The sequence below is a fragment of the Varanus komodoensis genome, unplaced genomic scaffold, assembly GCF_004798865.1.
Source record: "Varanus komodoensis strain SLA01 unplaced genomic scaffold, ASM479886v1 scaffold7_3, whole genome shotgun sequence".
NCBI lineage: Eukaryota > Metazoa > Chordata > Lepidosauria > Squamata > Varanidae > Varanus > Varanus komodoensis.
In genome coordinates, this window is record NW_025336480.1 from 16,907,122 (window position 1) to 16,922,388 (window position 15,267).

At 40.4% G+C, this 15,267-nt stretch overlaps 1 protein-coding gene across 2 annotated transcripts in view; it reads right to left on the minus strand.

Moving 5' to 3' along the window:
- Positions 1-1,170: 1,170 nt before the first annotated feature.
- CAMK2A (calcium/calmodulin dependent protein kinase II alpha) overlaps positions 1,171-15,267 on the minus strand; it is a 129,717-nt gene continuing 115,620 nt past the window's right edge. The window contains exons 16-19 of one of the 2 annotated variants that reach the window (XM_044454398.1): positions 9,185-9,260; positions 4,865-4,959; positions 3,793-4,021; positions 1,171-2,547 (exon numbers count right to left, since the gene is read on the minus strand). In XM_044454398.1, the coding sequence (XP_044310333.1) occupies positions 2,544-2,547; positions 3,793-4,021; positions 4,865-4,959; positions 9,185-9,260 (404 nt within the window). In that variant the 3' untranslated portion in view covers positions 1,171-2,543. The other variant, XM_044454396.1, reaches the window with a different exon arrangement.

A 15,267-nucleotide genomic window follows, 5' to 3' on the forward strand; every position in this document is an offset into this window, starting at 1 on the left:
ATCCATCAAACTAATTCGAATGGTGTTCTAATTCTTTATGTTTTAGAGACTGGTAAATGGTATATTTACCCTCATCCCAAGCAAAATGTCAGTTCCTGCTTGGGTCAATCAAATCCTGCCAAGTGGGCCTTATGCATCCTGAATCACTTCTTCCCCTCAGCTCCAGTGGGAAATTATCCTTGCACTTTGCAAACATGGTTTTATATCGGCAGATGGCCACCCCACCTTACAAGATGGAAAGCTAAGCACCTGAAACCACAGAAAAGGCAAAGTTACACCATTTGAAATTTATACAGAGTCTAACCCATTTTGTTGCTGTTGTTGTTGTTACTGTCCCCAAACAAGCATTTTGTTTGCTCTGAAGTACACATAGCTGTTTATAGAGTTAAATGTCATGCAAATGAAGAAAGTGCCATTTAGAAGTTCCCCTGGTCGTAGAAGTGCACGGTAGTTATTCTCACATCAAAGAGTAAAGACTTTTAAAGTTAGAAAAAAATGGAACAAGAAACAGAAAGACTGCCATAATAATAACCACCATCACTCTTCCCATACCTGTACTGGAAGGCAAGAAGGTGATGCCAAAAATAGAAGTCTTTCAGCTCTCCATACCTCATCAAAATGATACAACGGTGGCATCAGAGACACACTGGCAATCAGTTTATCATTTAAAAAAAGCTTGAAAAGGATCCATGCCTCTGTTCCTTCAAGCTAACTCTGGTGTTCTTTGAAAGCGGAAGCTGTCCTTTGACTCCAAGCCCAAAAGTGTTCTTGGTCTCCACTGGGTTCCATTAGCACACGCAGTTTTCCAAACCCTTCCATGGCACCACAAGGAGTCCTGGTATGGTGTCAAGCACTTGATGAGATTTGCCGGAAGCCCACATCAGAAATCCTTCCCCCTCTTCTAGCTTCTTTTACCTCTTGTACTTTCAATAACGATTTGTCACAAAGTCAACTCCAAATGTAAACAATAACATATTAAGCCCCGCAGCCCCCCACCCCAACTTCATTAAAAATCAGCCACAAACCCAAACAGTTGATATTTCTAGGTATTACATAAAGATCAATTTCAGCAAATACTCAAAATTCATTTACGAAATAACACGAAGGGTTTTGTTTTTGCTATAAAAAGGCATGCACTCAAAGTACAAGAGATAGCGAAAGGTTTCACTTTGTTTGTTAAAAGCATAATCAAAATGCCTCAGAGTGTCATTAGCAATGCTTGCATTCTCTGTCTTTGCTGGAAAGTCTTGGCCTCTATTTTTGTTTCAAACTGAAGGGGCAGTTCTGCTTCCATAGGGTCAGCATCTTCAGTGCTGCTACATTTCATGAAGTGTTTATGTAAGAAAATTGTGATGGGCAAGGGAAAGGTTTGAGCTATGTGTTCATTTATTTATTTTAGCTTAATTATGAAACTGTGTCTTGGAGGGGCAGAGGATAAACATGCTGTAGATAAGGGAGCAAAAGGCCATTGAAAAAAAGTTGAATTTATGGAGGTTTTTGCCAAGCTGAACATCGATAAAAGAAAGTTACAATATTCTATTGGATTGTGGCAAAAACTGCCCATGCCACTGCATTAAAAATAATATGGAAAAAGTATCCTGCTAGCAAGCTGGATTTTTAAAGTTATCCCTATTTACTCTTGGCATATTGAAATGCCAATAAAGTGTCAACTGTTTCCTTTCTGTCAAGCTTGAGAGGAAGAAGAGAATGAGCAAATATATCATTAAAAGTGTTGTGAATTTCTGTTAGCCCAGTCACAAAAAAACATTCTTTTTTGGGAAGATAGATTAATGGTGCATTTTACTTACCATTCTGAATAAAGCAATATTCACCCCAACAGAAGTTTCTGAGGGTTTAAGTAAAGTTGATACGTCAGATTTTAGCTTAATGGTGCATGGAAAATGCAGGTATTAAGGGTGGACAGACCACCATGAATGCCCTGGAATTTATATAATGAGGGGTGGTATATAAATGTTACAAATAAATAAATTGACAGAGCTTAACAGGGCAAGAGCACTGTTCATGGGTGGATACCAATCCACTAGTGAATGGAGGTGGCTACGCAGCTTCCCTTGGCACATGGTAGTTGGAATTTTCTTTGCATGTTCTGTTTTTTCTCAGTTACCTTAAGACTAGTGGAAATAGTAGACTGAATAGATCCTGTCCCTGTGACAAGCATGGTTAATTGTGAAAAATATTTAATGAATGTGAATCCGTGAGCTCTGCCGAGTATTAGCTGAAGGCTGTGTCTCAGTCTATTCTTCAGGTGTTTCTCCTTTTACACAGAAAGCTGCTTCATGCAATAGGGCCCTGGCATTTGCCCTATTCTACGAGAATGGCACAACGTGGCAAACATGAGCGTGTGAAACAGAAGGAGAAGTCTATTAAATTCTCGGCTTATTTTGGTGAGGAGCGCTGTGTGAGAGAGCAATTCCAGCAAGAACCAAGTAGTAGAGTCAGCAGCCAAGTTCCTTAGATAAAGTATAGCAGGGAACTTCCCTTGGTAGTGAGGCAGTGAGAAACTTGGCCTGCGTGGCTGTGCTTCAGCTGAAAAACATAAAAGGAAATGGCCTTTTACTCCACCAAAGTGGTGTGCTCCAGATTTGGTTCTTCCCAGTCTTTCCCATCCCCTACAACTATTCATGACATTCACTGTTCTTCACAGACATATTCAGAGATTTGTCCCCTACTGGCATCCAGCTCTCAAGGTCTGAGGGATGTGGTGGAAGGAAATTGATGGTGCTAGAAGACACCAGGTGCCCAAGAGGTCAGGAATCATGCTAAGGGGAACCCTTCTTAAGAGCAGCCTGGTGAGAGCTGCCCAACATCCAGCTCCCAGTAGTTCCGGCCAAAGTGCTCCTCATACCTCCAAAGACTAAGAATGATCTCCCAACCTGAGCAAAGAACCAAATTAAACATGGAAAAAACAGGCAAAAGCATATACTGAAGTTGTCCTCATTCCTGTGGTAACTATGGGTTGCACTACGACTCTTTGGTGCTACTGGGTCATCATTCTGCCATGAGCTACAAAGGGAATTGAGACAGTGGTTTCACATAGTACAATCTGATGTTTTATTGCTGTTAGCATCCTGCAATGCCCAAGAGTCTGGGGTGAAGTGCAGGGACACACACACCAACTACTGAAAAGTATTTGGGGAATGGACCAGTTGCAGTTAGCCAATTTTAATAAATGCAGTTTTCCTTTAGCACACCTACTTTTAAATGGCCCAGAGCCACTGGAGGGGGTATTTGAGAAGACAGGGGTGGGAGATGGAATAATCCTATGCTACCTTACAGTCTGTTTTGTGTGTGTTAAAAGTGGTTCTCTCTTGTTGAGTTGCAATTACAGGAATTCATTTAAAACAAAAACAAAACAAAAAAGCATTGCTCTGCTCCTTAAGAATTCCAAACTCTGCAGCTCTGAGCAAGTCAGAGAATGGAGGAAGAAATCCCCCTTGTTTGAGAAATAGTACAAAGCACCCCACCATGCTTTGGCCTGAAATTCTGAGGAGTGTAACAACAAGAACTACTTTTAAAAAAATCTTGCTGTAGATGCTTCAGTGCCTCAATGAAGTGCCAAACATTATTTTCCTGAAAGTCTAACACTGGCAGCAAATCCTCAGCAGTGCAAGCCAGGGAAATTAATAGCCCTTTGCCAGCCTATACAGAATAGGAAAATACATTTTTCTATCATTGTCTTAGCATGTTTGTTTAAACAAAAGATTTAGGTCACTTTTTGATATGCCAAAAAGGATCTGACCAGAACCATCACTATACCTTCAGTCAACTTACTGCGGTAAAACAGAAGGTGCTCCAGATCTGTGGAAGTGAACAATTTGCCATTTGCCATCCCGGCGGTGCCAGATTCGGGTCTCCTCAGACTGTGCAGTGCGAGGGATCCCATTTGTGTCAACATATTGTGTGATGCGGATATAAGCAATACAGGCAGACTCATCTCCCATTAAGTGGATATGTGGGTTCAGAATAGTAGTGTGGACTGGTTTGCTGTTTCTGGACCATACTGGGTAGGGAAAGAAAAGGCAGTGAAGTCAGAGCTGTCTGCTCCTTGCTTCTTCAGTATAAATGGGAAATCTCCTCCAGTCTTCACAAAATAATTGTAGCAACCAGAGGTCATGCATTTATCTAAGCTGGCATCAATTTACGCTCCCAGTTTAAGAAAGTTTCTGGAAGTTTAAGAAGGAATGAGGGGAACCCTCTTTTAAACTTTCAGAAACTGTGTAAATCATTGCAGTTCATAAGGTAAAACTTAAACATTAATTCTGCATTGAAACTTTGGGAAAGATTAAAAGGTAAAGCAATTAATGTTTATGAATATGCAAAGCCAACCACTGAGTCCAAACACTGGCCTATTCAGCTCAGCCCTGTTTATTCTGACTGGTGGTAGTTTTCCAGTTCTTCAGGTAGAGTTCTTTACCACACAGATACTTGAGCTCCCCTTTAATGGGTGATCCCAGCAATTAGATCTCAAGCAACGCTATAGACATACGTGCACACATACATATATATGAGGCCTCAATACTTTTTTTTTTTTTTTTACAAAACTCAAAAAAGATAAGGCAAATGTAATAGCAGTAAGTCCATCAATTCCTATCAACCAAAATAGTTCTAAGATGAACATTTTTGTTCAGGGAGTTGAAATTTCAACTTTTAACAGCTAGAATCTTGGTAAATGACAAGGAAGGAAAATTTATATACACTCCTTTTCCCAGGACTCTTTCATACTTTATTATTATGGATTTATACTGGCTCTAGAGATGGGGCATGGAGATAGAAAGGCAGATGAAAATATTTATGTTCTGATAAAAAAGACAAATGATATTTTGCAAAGGTAGAGAATGCTTACAGTTTTCAAAGTAGAATCGATGGAAATCTAGCCCTTCCACCAGATTCCCCAGAGCCTCTGGTTCAAAAGCGGTCATGCCAGGATCACACATTTTTCTGGAGAAGCCCACGAAAACAAAGAAAGAAGTGAGGGGATGCAGGAAAGGGAAATAAAAATACCTCATCATCTTGATTATGTAGCATCACTTCACCCCTATGAATGTACAATTAATAAAGTTAATTCATCTAATAAATAGGGAGTTTTTTTAACTTCATATTTTTTCAAACTCTGTCTCATTCCTCCTAGTCCTTATTGCACTCAGTGGCATTTTCTTCACTTCTTGGCCTTTGACTGTAATAACCACATTTACTTCTATGTCTTCTGGGTTTTGGAGAGTAAGAGACTGCAAGCATTACCAGCAAGTTGTAGGAGATACAATTTTGGCACAGTAAACCAAGGTTCCGTGAAAGCCTCATCCTGATGGACTACTGTCTAATGGAAACTTCTGTATTCCAACATGAACAAAGAGTTTAATCCCATGGACATTTACGACTGAGAGTTTATTCCATAGCACATGGTTTGAGGATGGCACCATAGCCCAACAGTGCGATGTCCTGTATCTACTTGGTCTAACTCCACTTGCCATGCATGTTGCTTTGTTTCCAAGAAAAATCTAAACCTTCTGAGAACAAAAAATATTCCAATAGAGTTGTCAGACTATGAAATTTTCTTGGAGAATGTCCACAGTGACATGAGCACCAGAATGACAACTGGTCAGGAAGCTAATCGGGGAACACCTGTTTCCCACACAACAAAAGAGAAGGAAAACCCAAAATGGTTCAAGTCAATATATATTGGAATATTTCATCAGATTTTCAATTAAGTATTGTCTTGTAACATTTTAAGTACTCTCTTTTGTTGTGCTGTATTCAGTGGTACAACCCTCATGTTGCTGAGAAATTTCCTTTCCCACCAGTAGCTTCAAAATACATGTAGGCACAGCACAAGAAAGTAACATAGTGGCAAATTTGTCATGAAAATTCAGTAGGGGGAGATAACTCTATATTCTTATCATCCTTGCCTGATACTATGTTATTGTGATGATTTTTCCTCTCCTCTCACCCTTTTGTTATAGATTATCACTAAAACATAAGCTGCAATGAACATAATGGCATGACCACAGGAACTTGTCGAGAAACTTGATTCCATAGACTGTGGAATGCACTCCCCAGAGAGCTTATATTCTTTTCAGCACCAGGTGAAAACCTTTTTATTTAACTGTCATTTTAAGAATTAGGGATTTTAGATGCTTACGTTAACAGTTGAATTCTATTTTATTTTAATTATTTTACTTTATTATTTTTCTTATGAATGTGATTTATTCATTTTTGCTTATTATCAGTTTAACTTGATGGTATTCTGTTATTACTGATTATAATTATCATAATCTATTATTTTCTATTGTATTATGGACTTTATTTTTTATTGTTGATTTTATGTTTTGTAAGCCATCTTGAGACATTTAGTGAAAGGCAGGATAGAAATGTTTTATTAAATTAAAATTACATTAAACTTATTCTCAGTTCACATAAAAATGAAGAGACATCAAAGTAGAGAGTAGCCTATTGTAGGCTGTAGTGCTACACAGAAAGTGTGCAAAGCTTTTTATACATAGCATTTTAATTGACTCAGGCAACTTGTCCATATCTCCTGTTTGTCAAATTTTGCTTAGATGGCTACAGATGTGGACAGAGCTCTGCGAAAAGTACGTCCAAATATGTGTACACTTGCCCAGACTCTCTACTTCTTATCAGCTGGGAGAGGCTAGCCAGGAGGGGCCCAGGCGATAAAATCCTCTTTTGAGGAAGGGGTACTTCCTGCTCCTTCCTGCCACTGTAAAGCCACTGCTTTAGCAGGATTCTCTAGAACAGGGCCCATATAACTAGTGTAACTACTGTCTAGGATACACCATTGCTAGTCAAGGTGACTGAACAGATGGGTTGTCTGATGTAGGCCCAGGAACTTACTGATAACACTGATTATCTTGATCTATATGCATTTGCTTTCAGGCCTGGTCTGGGTACTGAAACTGTTTTGGTCACCCTGATGGATGATCTAGCCAAGAGATAGGGATTGTGACCGTGTCCATTTCCTTTCAGCTACTTTCAGCATCGCCAACCACAGTTGCCTGACAAAGCGGACAGCAGGAAGGGCTGCGATGTCTCAGACAATGATGCTGATGGATTGCTGCTTAGGCTCATGAGAATTTTCCAGTGTGATGCTGCAAGGTTCCTTCTCCTTCCTTGAGGTCTTCAATATCTACATGAAAATACTCTTATCTCTTTTTCTACACAATCAACTGAGATAGTGGATGCCCTAAACCAGGGGTCGGCAACCCACGGCTCCAGAGCTGCATGTGGCTCTTCAATGCCTCTGCTGTGGCTCCGTCGCTCGCATCACAGCCGCCGCCGATCCACGGCTGCCGCCAGCCGAACCGGGGCCCGTGCCGGCACAGTGCTTGGATAAATCAAAGAAAAGAAAACTTTCTGAAGAAAACCAAATGTTTAATGATACTTGGGTAGATTCATTTGCTTTTACTGCTGATGAACTTATGGGGTTTGCTGTTTAATGCATGCAGCCCTTTAGCACTGACTCTGACTCTTTAGGAAGCTGTTCTCCTATTCAAAATATATGAAAGGAGTCCTACTAGTTCAACAGTTTTTAGTGACTGAACAAGAGTTGCAGCTAAATCATAATGAAGATCTACATAGCATTAAGGTAAAAAACGATATATGCAGTGTTATCTTCATTTTAGATGTCAAAAGGGTTTTGCGATTCCCAGTGTTTTCTTTTGTGTGGGAAATGGGTCCAAATGGCTCTTTGAATGTTAAAGGTTGCCGACCCCTGCCCTAAACAGTGAAAGAAAAGAAGAAAATGGAGTTCACTCAGTACAAATAAGACAAATATGTTGATGGAAAGAGGTTTGTTTGCTCTGGGAAGCAAATCCCTGTTCTTGTACCACCACCTGGAACTTTAGCTCACATTCTGGGGTGGAGATCAGAGCAACAAATGTCTTTACCACCTGAATACACTTTACCTGATGATGAAAATGGAGTCCTAGCAACCTTGATACACACACTGTAAACCTCCAGGCTGTAGTAGTGAAATATTATATGCAGTGCTTCCCTTGAAATCTCAATCCATTAGAAAGTTCAATTAATTCAAAATATGACAGTTCTCTTATTAAGTCTCATAACAGAGGTTTCAAGTGGCTTCCAGAGTAATTCAAAGTAATGGTGTTAACTTTAAAGCCCTAAATGGTTTTGGTCCAGTTTACCTTACACAGTAACTCTTCTTGTATAAGACCACCATCAAATACATTAAAATTATCTGAGGAGTCTTGTTTTGAGTTTCATTCTGTCAGAGGCTTATTGATAACAGCAGCAAAGAGACCATTCTATACACTACCAGCATCTCCATGTGTTGGGTCTTCCCCTAAAGACCCAACACATCAGCTCAGTTTTTATTTTTAGCAAGATGGTAATGTTTTCCCTGACAGAATGAGCCCTTACTGACTTCCTAAGCTGGCCCCCATGTAGCCAGTGCAGAAATCAGAAAGAACAATGCTGGCTGCCTCTTCAAGGCTGGAAATCCACCCTGAGCAGGAGGAGGGTGAAGGCTGACACTGATGGCTCATGCCGTATCCAAACAATGCCCCACCCTCCTTCCCTCCCTCTCCACAGCACTTGGTCAAGATTGCCAAAAGCAGCCACCAGGATGAAGGGCGAGGTATAAAGTCCAACATGGTGGCTTCTGCGTACAGAGCACAGGGGACACTGGATTGTGGCCCACATCTGCTGAAGCTTCATTAGGCTAGAAGTAATAACCCTTTTCCAGCCAAGTCAAAATTGTGTAGAGTAAAATTCAATTAACCTGGTTACTTTACGCTGGATTTTGCTTACACATTTTGCACAAGACCTTTCTGGTGGACAGAAGAAAAACCATTCCTATAGCTTCTATTAATCATCAACAATTCCATACTGTTTGTTTTTTCTACCAGAAATTTATTAGTAGCCATAATTTATCCTTGGACAAATTGCAAGAGAAATCTCCCTTTATGATGGAAGGCAATAACAACATAGCAGTTTAAGGTAAAAAGAGAAAGGAAAAAACAGGAGTTCTTGAAGTTCATTCCTAGAAATATACTAACTTGCTTGCTTTCAGAATTGATAACCAGTATTGCCATTTGAAGATTCTACTGCTATCCTCCTACATGTTGGGCCAGGTCAACAGTAGGGTATTTTCCCCCTTACAGCCAAAACATCTGGTGGACACACTCACGTGTAGGACTCAAAGTCCCCATTGCTTATTGCTTCAATCAGCTGCTCCGTCACCTTAATGATTTCCTGTTTCCGTACTGTCAGGTTTAAAAAACAGAAAAGAGAGAGTGAAAATATTGAATGTAAATAGAAAGTGAGAAAAGACATTCTTAAGGCTGTACACATGCCACAATTCTGTAGTGCACATAATGTGGTAGTAGACAAATGATTAATCTTGAAAATCTATTTTTAAAGCAAATTTCTAGTCATCGCTGTGAAGATGTTTACAAGTTTTTGGGACAATGTGGTATCTGACAATTCTGATACCTCATTAGCCAGAGAAGTAGCTGATTATGATTTGCAATACTTTGGGACAGCTTTCAGTGTTTCTCTACCTCTAGAAACTAACTAGGAAAAAACTATGCAAAGCTACTAAGACTGTAGTATAAATTATGCAAACAAAAAGAAATTATGTAAGTTTGTTACATTTACATAACATACAAGCACCAGAATCCAACTTTCTTGGTGCTGAATGTTGATTGCTTGTGTTCACAAGTTTAATTTATTGACTGAGTTTAGTACACCCAGACCAGGGCTTTCAGATTTTTTTAATGGCTTAAGAAATAAAAAATATTATGGAGAGAGCTGGGAAAGGATACTCTCCCAGAGTGAGAATGACCTTGAAAGGAATTACTTGGTTTTCAACTTTATTCATTTAAGGCTTTTATCTACCATTCTTAGCAAAAATTCTCAGAACAGTGTATAATCAACCAGCTTTGAACAGGCGAGGTGAGAACAAAGGCAACTTGGTGGAACTTAGTTTGCAATGACTGCCTACTGCAACTCAAAAGATGGAGAAAACCTTACCATAACAATAAGGTGCATATAAGCGGCTTAGCTGTGCTGGTGCTTCACACAGGCATGCCTTGTTGCTGTCTCTTTTGGTAGCATTCCTTGCTGTGCATGAGTGAATGCCACTTGCAGGGAACCCAGGGAATGGTCTTATATGCAGTCACACTACTGGTCCATGTAGCCCAGCGCTGCCTACACTGACTGGCAGAGGTTCTCTGAGGTTTCAGGCAGAGGACTATCTAACCCTACCTGGAGAAGCCAGAGATCGAAACTGGGATCTTCTGCTTACAAAGCGAGTGCTCTAACACTGAGCTATGGCCCTCTCCTGGCACAGCAAGAAATATTATTAGACATGGCAGTATCTCCACTGGGCACACGTGCCTCTTTGCACGGTGGGAAGTATACTCTATGTTGCCCATGATAGCATGAGTACAGTTGAAAAGCTGCTTCCTCATGGCTAGAATCAGTGCCACTGGTGGTTACAGATGTCAATACTGTTCATCTAGGTCTCCCAGGCTGAGTGGTGTTTCCTACACCAGCAACAGCATTCCCAGTGAAGAGGTAGCCCTGGCTGTACAGAGAGTGCACATGAACAGGTGCAACATGAGCACGAAAGAGGGCGAATGCCATCCCATCACCACCCTCTAGGCAAACCACTGCCCTCTGCCCTTTTGCTGATGCTGCCTGCTGCTCACTTTGGCCAGCCTAGGCCTGGGCTTATAGTCTACCTGAGAACAAGGGACCATCAGCTAAGCCCCCAGTCTGTGCCTGCTGACTATCAACCCATCTTCCCCTTCTATCACCCATTAACTCAAAGCCCCTTTTATCTCCCATTCTTCAAGAATGCAGGCAAGCCCCAGAGTTCCAAGTTAATACAGCTTTATTTAAAAGACTATAAAGAAAAAATAGGAGAAAGGAGATGAATAAGGATGAGAGAGCCAAATCAAACAGTTTACTTGTCTACCTAAATTTATACTGATTGATCATACATAACAAGTGCACTTACACAGATGCTAAGGGTCACTTCAGCCTTCCATGGAGCCTCTGCAAGTGTTTGGGAAGTGACAAAACATAGGAAAAAATCCTGCATTTTTAATGTTATGTATTCATGGGTGTTTTCAGTGGCAGCCAAGAGGATAGCCTCCGGTGAGGTGGGCTGAAAGGGTGAAGTGAGAGGAATGTGTAGGCAAGTAATGTCTGAGGAAAGAGACAACTAGCACAGACAAGAGCTAGGAAAGCTGTGGCTAATTCTTACTCATTGGACAATGTTTAGATTTAAAAGAGGCAAATGATATGGAAGGTTTTGTGAAGTGGTGACTAGTTTTTCCAGCCAAGGAAAACAAGCTTTCTGGGTTCAGGACTCTGGGTGGGCATCTAGTATGTCACAGCAATTAATGTGTGAGTCTGATCACTGCAGCTTGAGAGTGATGAGGAAGGATAATGTTTAGGCCTTAATCCAGCTGAAAGTACTCTTAACTAAGGCTTACTGGAAGCAATGGGACTTAAATCATGGAACAAGGCTGAGGCTCCTTACCAGTGCCAACCTTGCTCTCTGTTCGGTGCCAGTTAAGATTGTCCTCCACCACAGGGCATTTAATTAATTTACTGTGGCTCTGTTAGCTGCTTAATCAGGTCCTAAGATTTATGTTATTTGCATTTTACATGTGTTTTAAATTTTGTATGACAAAAAACATGGTGCCTTTTCAACTGTATGTTTAATGCATTCCTGTAAACTGCCCAGAAAGCTTTTGGCAGTATAGAAGACAGAGAGACAGACAGATGATAGATAGATAGCCAATAGATTATTCCATTGCTTTCAGTAGAAGGGGGTAACATTTAACACGAGGGACTTGTTCAAATGAAAAATAATCCTGACCTGTTGTTCTTAAAAGGTGCCAGAACTTCTGAATAGACTCTCTAGGACTTGAAGGGGTGGTGAAAAATGTGAGGGAGATTTAGCTACCTTATGAGATTTGAGCAGCCTAAGAAAATACTTTCTCCTTAGCCTGGGTGCTTTTAAATGGAGAGTAGAACATGAGTAAGCAGTGATATGGCTCCCAAACCCTAGACAGGTGAAGCCATTCTGCTTCTAGCCTTTTCTTCAAAATGGCAGGCAGACACAGTCCTACAGCCCAGCTACTAAAATTACCTGGCCTTATGGGCAAACTAGTCACAAAATGCCTGAATATAACTTCCTCCAGTAAAGAGGGGACAATTGTAATACCAACAAAAATGTCCCCCTTGCCTCAGTGAAGAGTTTTCTAGAGAATAATAGAGAATAATGTAAGCTGCCTTGAGCCCTTTGTAGGAAAAAGGCAGGATATAAATAAAAAAAATAAAAAATAATAATACAGTACAGTAAAACCCCTGTATCTGCTGTTTCAGGCACTGTGGTTTCACTTCAACATGGTTGACCATGGTCCAAAAAAAATTAAATAGAAAACTACAGAAATACAGCAAACATTCATAATTTAAATTGTGTGCCATTCTGAATAACATGATGAAATCTCATGCAGTCCTCCTGGGACGTTAATCATCCCTTTGTCTGGCATATCCATGCCCTATATTCTACCCAGCTATTAGTTACTTAGCAGCCATCTTGATTATCAGATCAGCTCTCATGGTATTGCAGTGTTTGTGTTCAAGTGACTCTTATTTTGCTTAATAATGGCCCTGTAGTGCAAGAGTAATGATGCTGGAAAATAGGATGTCCAAAGAGAAGTTGTAAAGTGTTTCCTTTAAGTGAATAAGTGAAAATACTCGATTTAATAGGGAAAGAAAAAAAACCCCCTGCATTCTGAGGTTGCTTGGATGTATGGTAAGACCAATTCTATCTGCGAACTTGTGAAGAAAGAAAAGGAAATTCATTCCACTATTGCTGTTGCTCCCAAACTGTGGTGGTTACAGCCACAGTGAATGACAAGTGTTTAGTTAAGATGGAAAAAGCATGGTATTTGTGGGTGGAAGACATGAGCAGAAAGCATGTTCCAGTTGACAGTAATGTGTTACATGCACAGTATACGGTGCTCACTACTATCTGTGGTCTCAGGCGTCTGCTGGGGGGTTTGGAACCTATCCCTCATGGATAAGGGGGTCCTACTCTAATACTATACCAATAATATGTTGGAAGATAAGAAAAGAAAATTTTGGATTAAAAGGTCTTAAAACCCACTAAGCCTAAGTAGAACACTTCTGTAGATGTGGGTGATTTTTCCTCTTACTATGCCTAAGGGCCCAACTGTATATAGTGTGCAAATACCTATTTGCCCCAGTATTAGGATTACATGTTTTGGGAAAGGGAGCTAGTGTGAATTCATAACACTTTTTCTTGCCACAATTTCTTCAGCAAAAATTGCCCTCCCGCCATAGGGTTCAAAACACAGATGCATATGATTTTTTTTTTTAAATTTTGAAAGTGGAAGCCATTTGGAAATGGCAATTTGGAGACCTGGGAAACAGGAAGCAGGGAAAGAGTTAAGCACCAATTCCCCAACCCCTCCACCTCTATTCTCAAAAACTACTTTCACGCCAAATTGTTCTTCATCTTTTTTTTAATAAACATTCCAGCTGAATTACATATTGCCAGGCCCTGAATGCTTGTGTGCAAATTACTGTCTTTTAAATAGTGACTGTGTGATTTAATGGAACCCTTCTGTCAGGATCTGAGGGCTGCACCAAACCATGAACAGCTTCTTTGGACCTTTTCCTCCATCAATGGAAACATTCTAAATCAAGCCACATCACTTTCACCTACCTTTATAAGTGTGAGTGTGTAGGTTTAAACAACATAGCTTTAACCCCCCCCCCCCCTTTCTCCTCTTAGGAGCCTAGAGGAAAAGGTTATTTTCTGATCTATTTCCTCACCTCTGTTTTTGCTGGATCTGAGGGAGCAAAGTATCTCAGAAATATAGCAATGCATTCACTGAACTGAACCCTGCAAATAATTCTGAAAAGTCATTACAGTTTACTTATTAAGAATGAAATAAGCATGTACTGTGGATAAATCTAATTCCCAATGCTAAAAAGAAAAAAAGTTCCTTCCAGATGGACAGCTGGTAATTCTTATCGGTCAAAAGGCCTGGCACAACTGTCTTTTCCTCTCTCTCTGAGTTAAGAAAATCAGAAGTAGTGAAAGAACATGGACTGATTACAAGGTGATGACATCTGGAGCCATTCCCCCTTGAGGTAATGCCCAATAAAGGCCTCATTCACAAGCACCCAAAGCTATTAATACGATCAGAGCTGTATCTTTGTATATAGTAGTCAGACAATCCCAAAAGAAACTTTCCACAAAAGGTTAAGAATAAAAGCTTTTCCTCCTATGCAATATTTCCGTCATTTTAAGTACTAATTTTTACCATGCATAGCCAGAGACACCTCACATTTTCCCTCATGGGTGATTCCCTGAGAGGCAAATTTTTAATTAACTTTAATGTCAGGCCAAAGTCCATCTCCATAGCAGATGGGTTCTTTTCATTTGGGGAAGCTTTACTAATTAACACTGAAAAATAATTTGTGAGCTATTATTGGAACTCTGGCCTTGTCAAGAAGGCAGGCCTTTCTCAGGTTCTTCAATAACAGAGAAGTCAGTGGAAAAAAGGAAGTCAGTGTTTGCTGAGTGTGTAAAATTATCATTGTATTCCAACAGTGCAACAAAGATATGAAGACAACATCTGAGTAGGTTATTAATTAAATATGATATATTGATAAGAAGAAAATGCTGAGCAAACTATAGTAGGAGCTCCAGGTGGCACATAGGTGAGGGGGAAGGGGGGGGAGATCAAGGAACTTATTTCAAGGCAAGAGGTAAACATGGATATGGAAGGGAAAGAAGTGTCTAGATCCTCGTTCTCCTCTTGTACTTGTGTTCATTTCTTCAGCTTGATATTGGCGCTGTGCAATCCTTTTCCCAACCACACTGAGCCTGGACTTGGTTCTTCACCTTGAGCTTCTCTCCACCACAGAAAGTTCATGTTTGCATCAGAAGGAGGCAAAAGCTCCTAGTGCTCAAGTTCAGAACACAATTACGATGTTTGGAAAAATGAAAATAGAGTTGCACGGAGTAACCCATATATCTTGTCCAAAGGACATCAGCCCTTGAACCTCTGTGATATTTTAGTCCAATCAAGGTAAAGCATCTGATTCATATTAACAACTGTGACATGGCTGCCACCTTCTTGAAGTTTGATATCCATGTCACAGTGGTGACTTGTGCAACCAGGAACTCCATGTGGAGAGCAGAGCAGGAGCGGT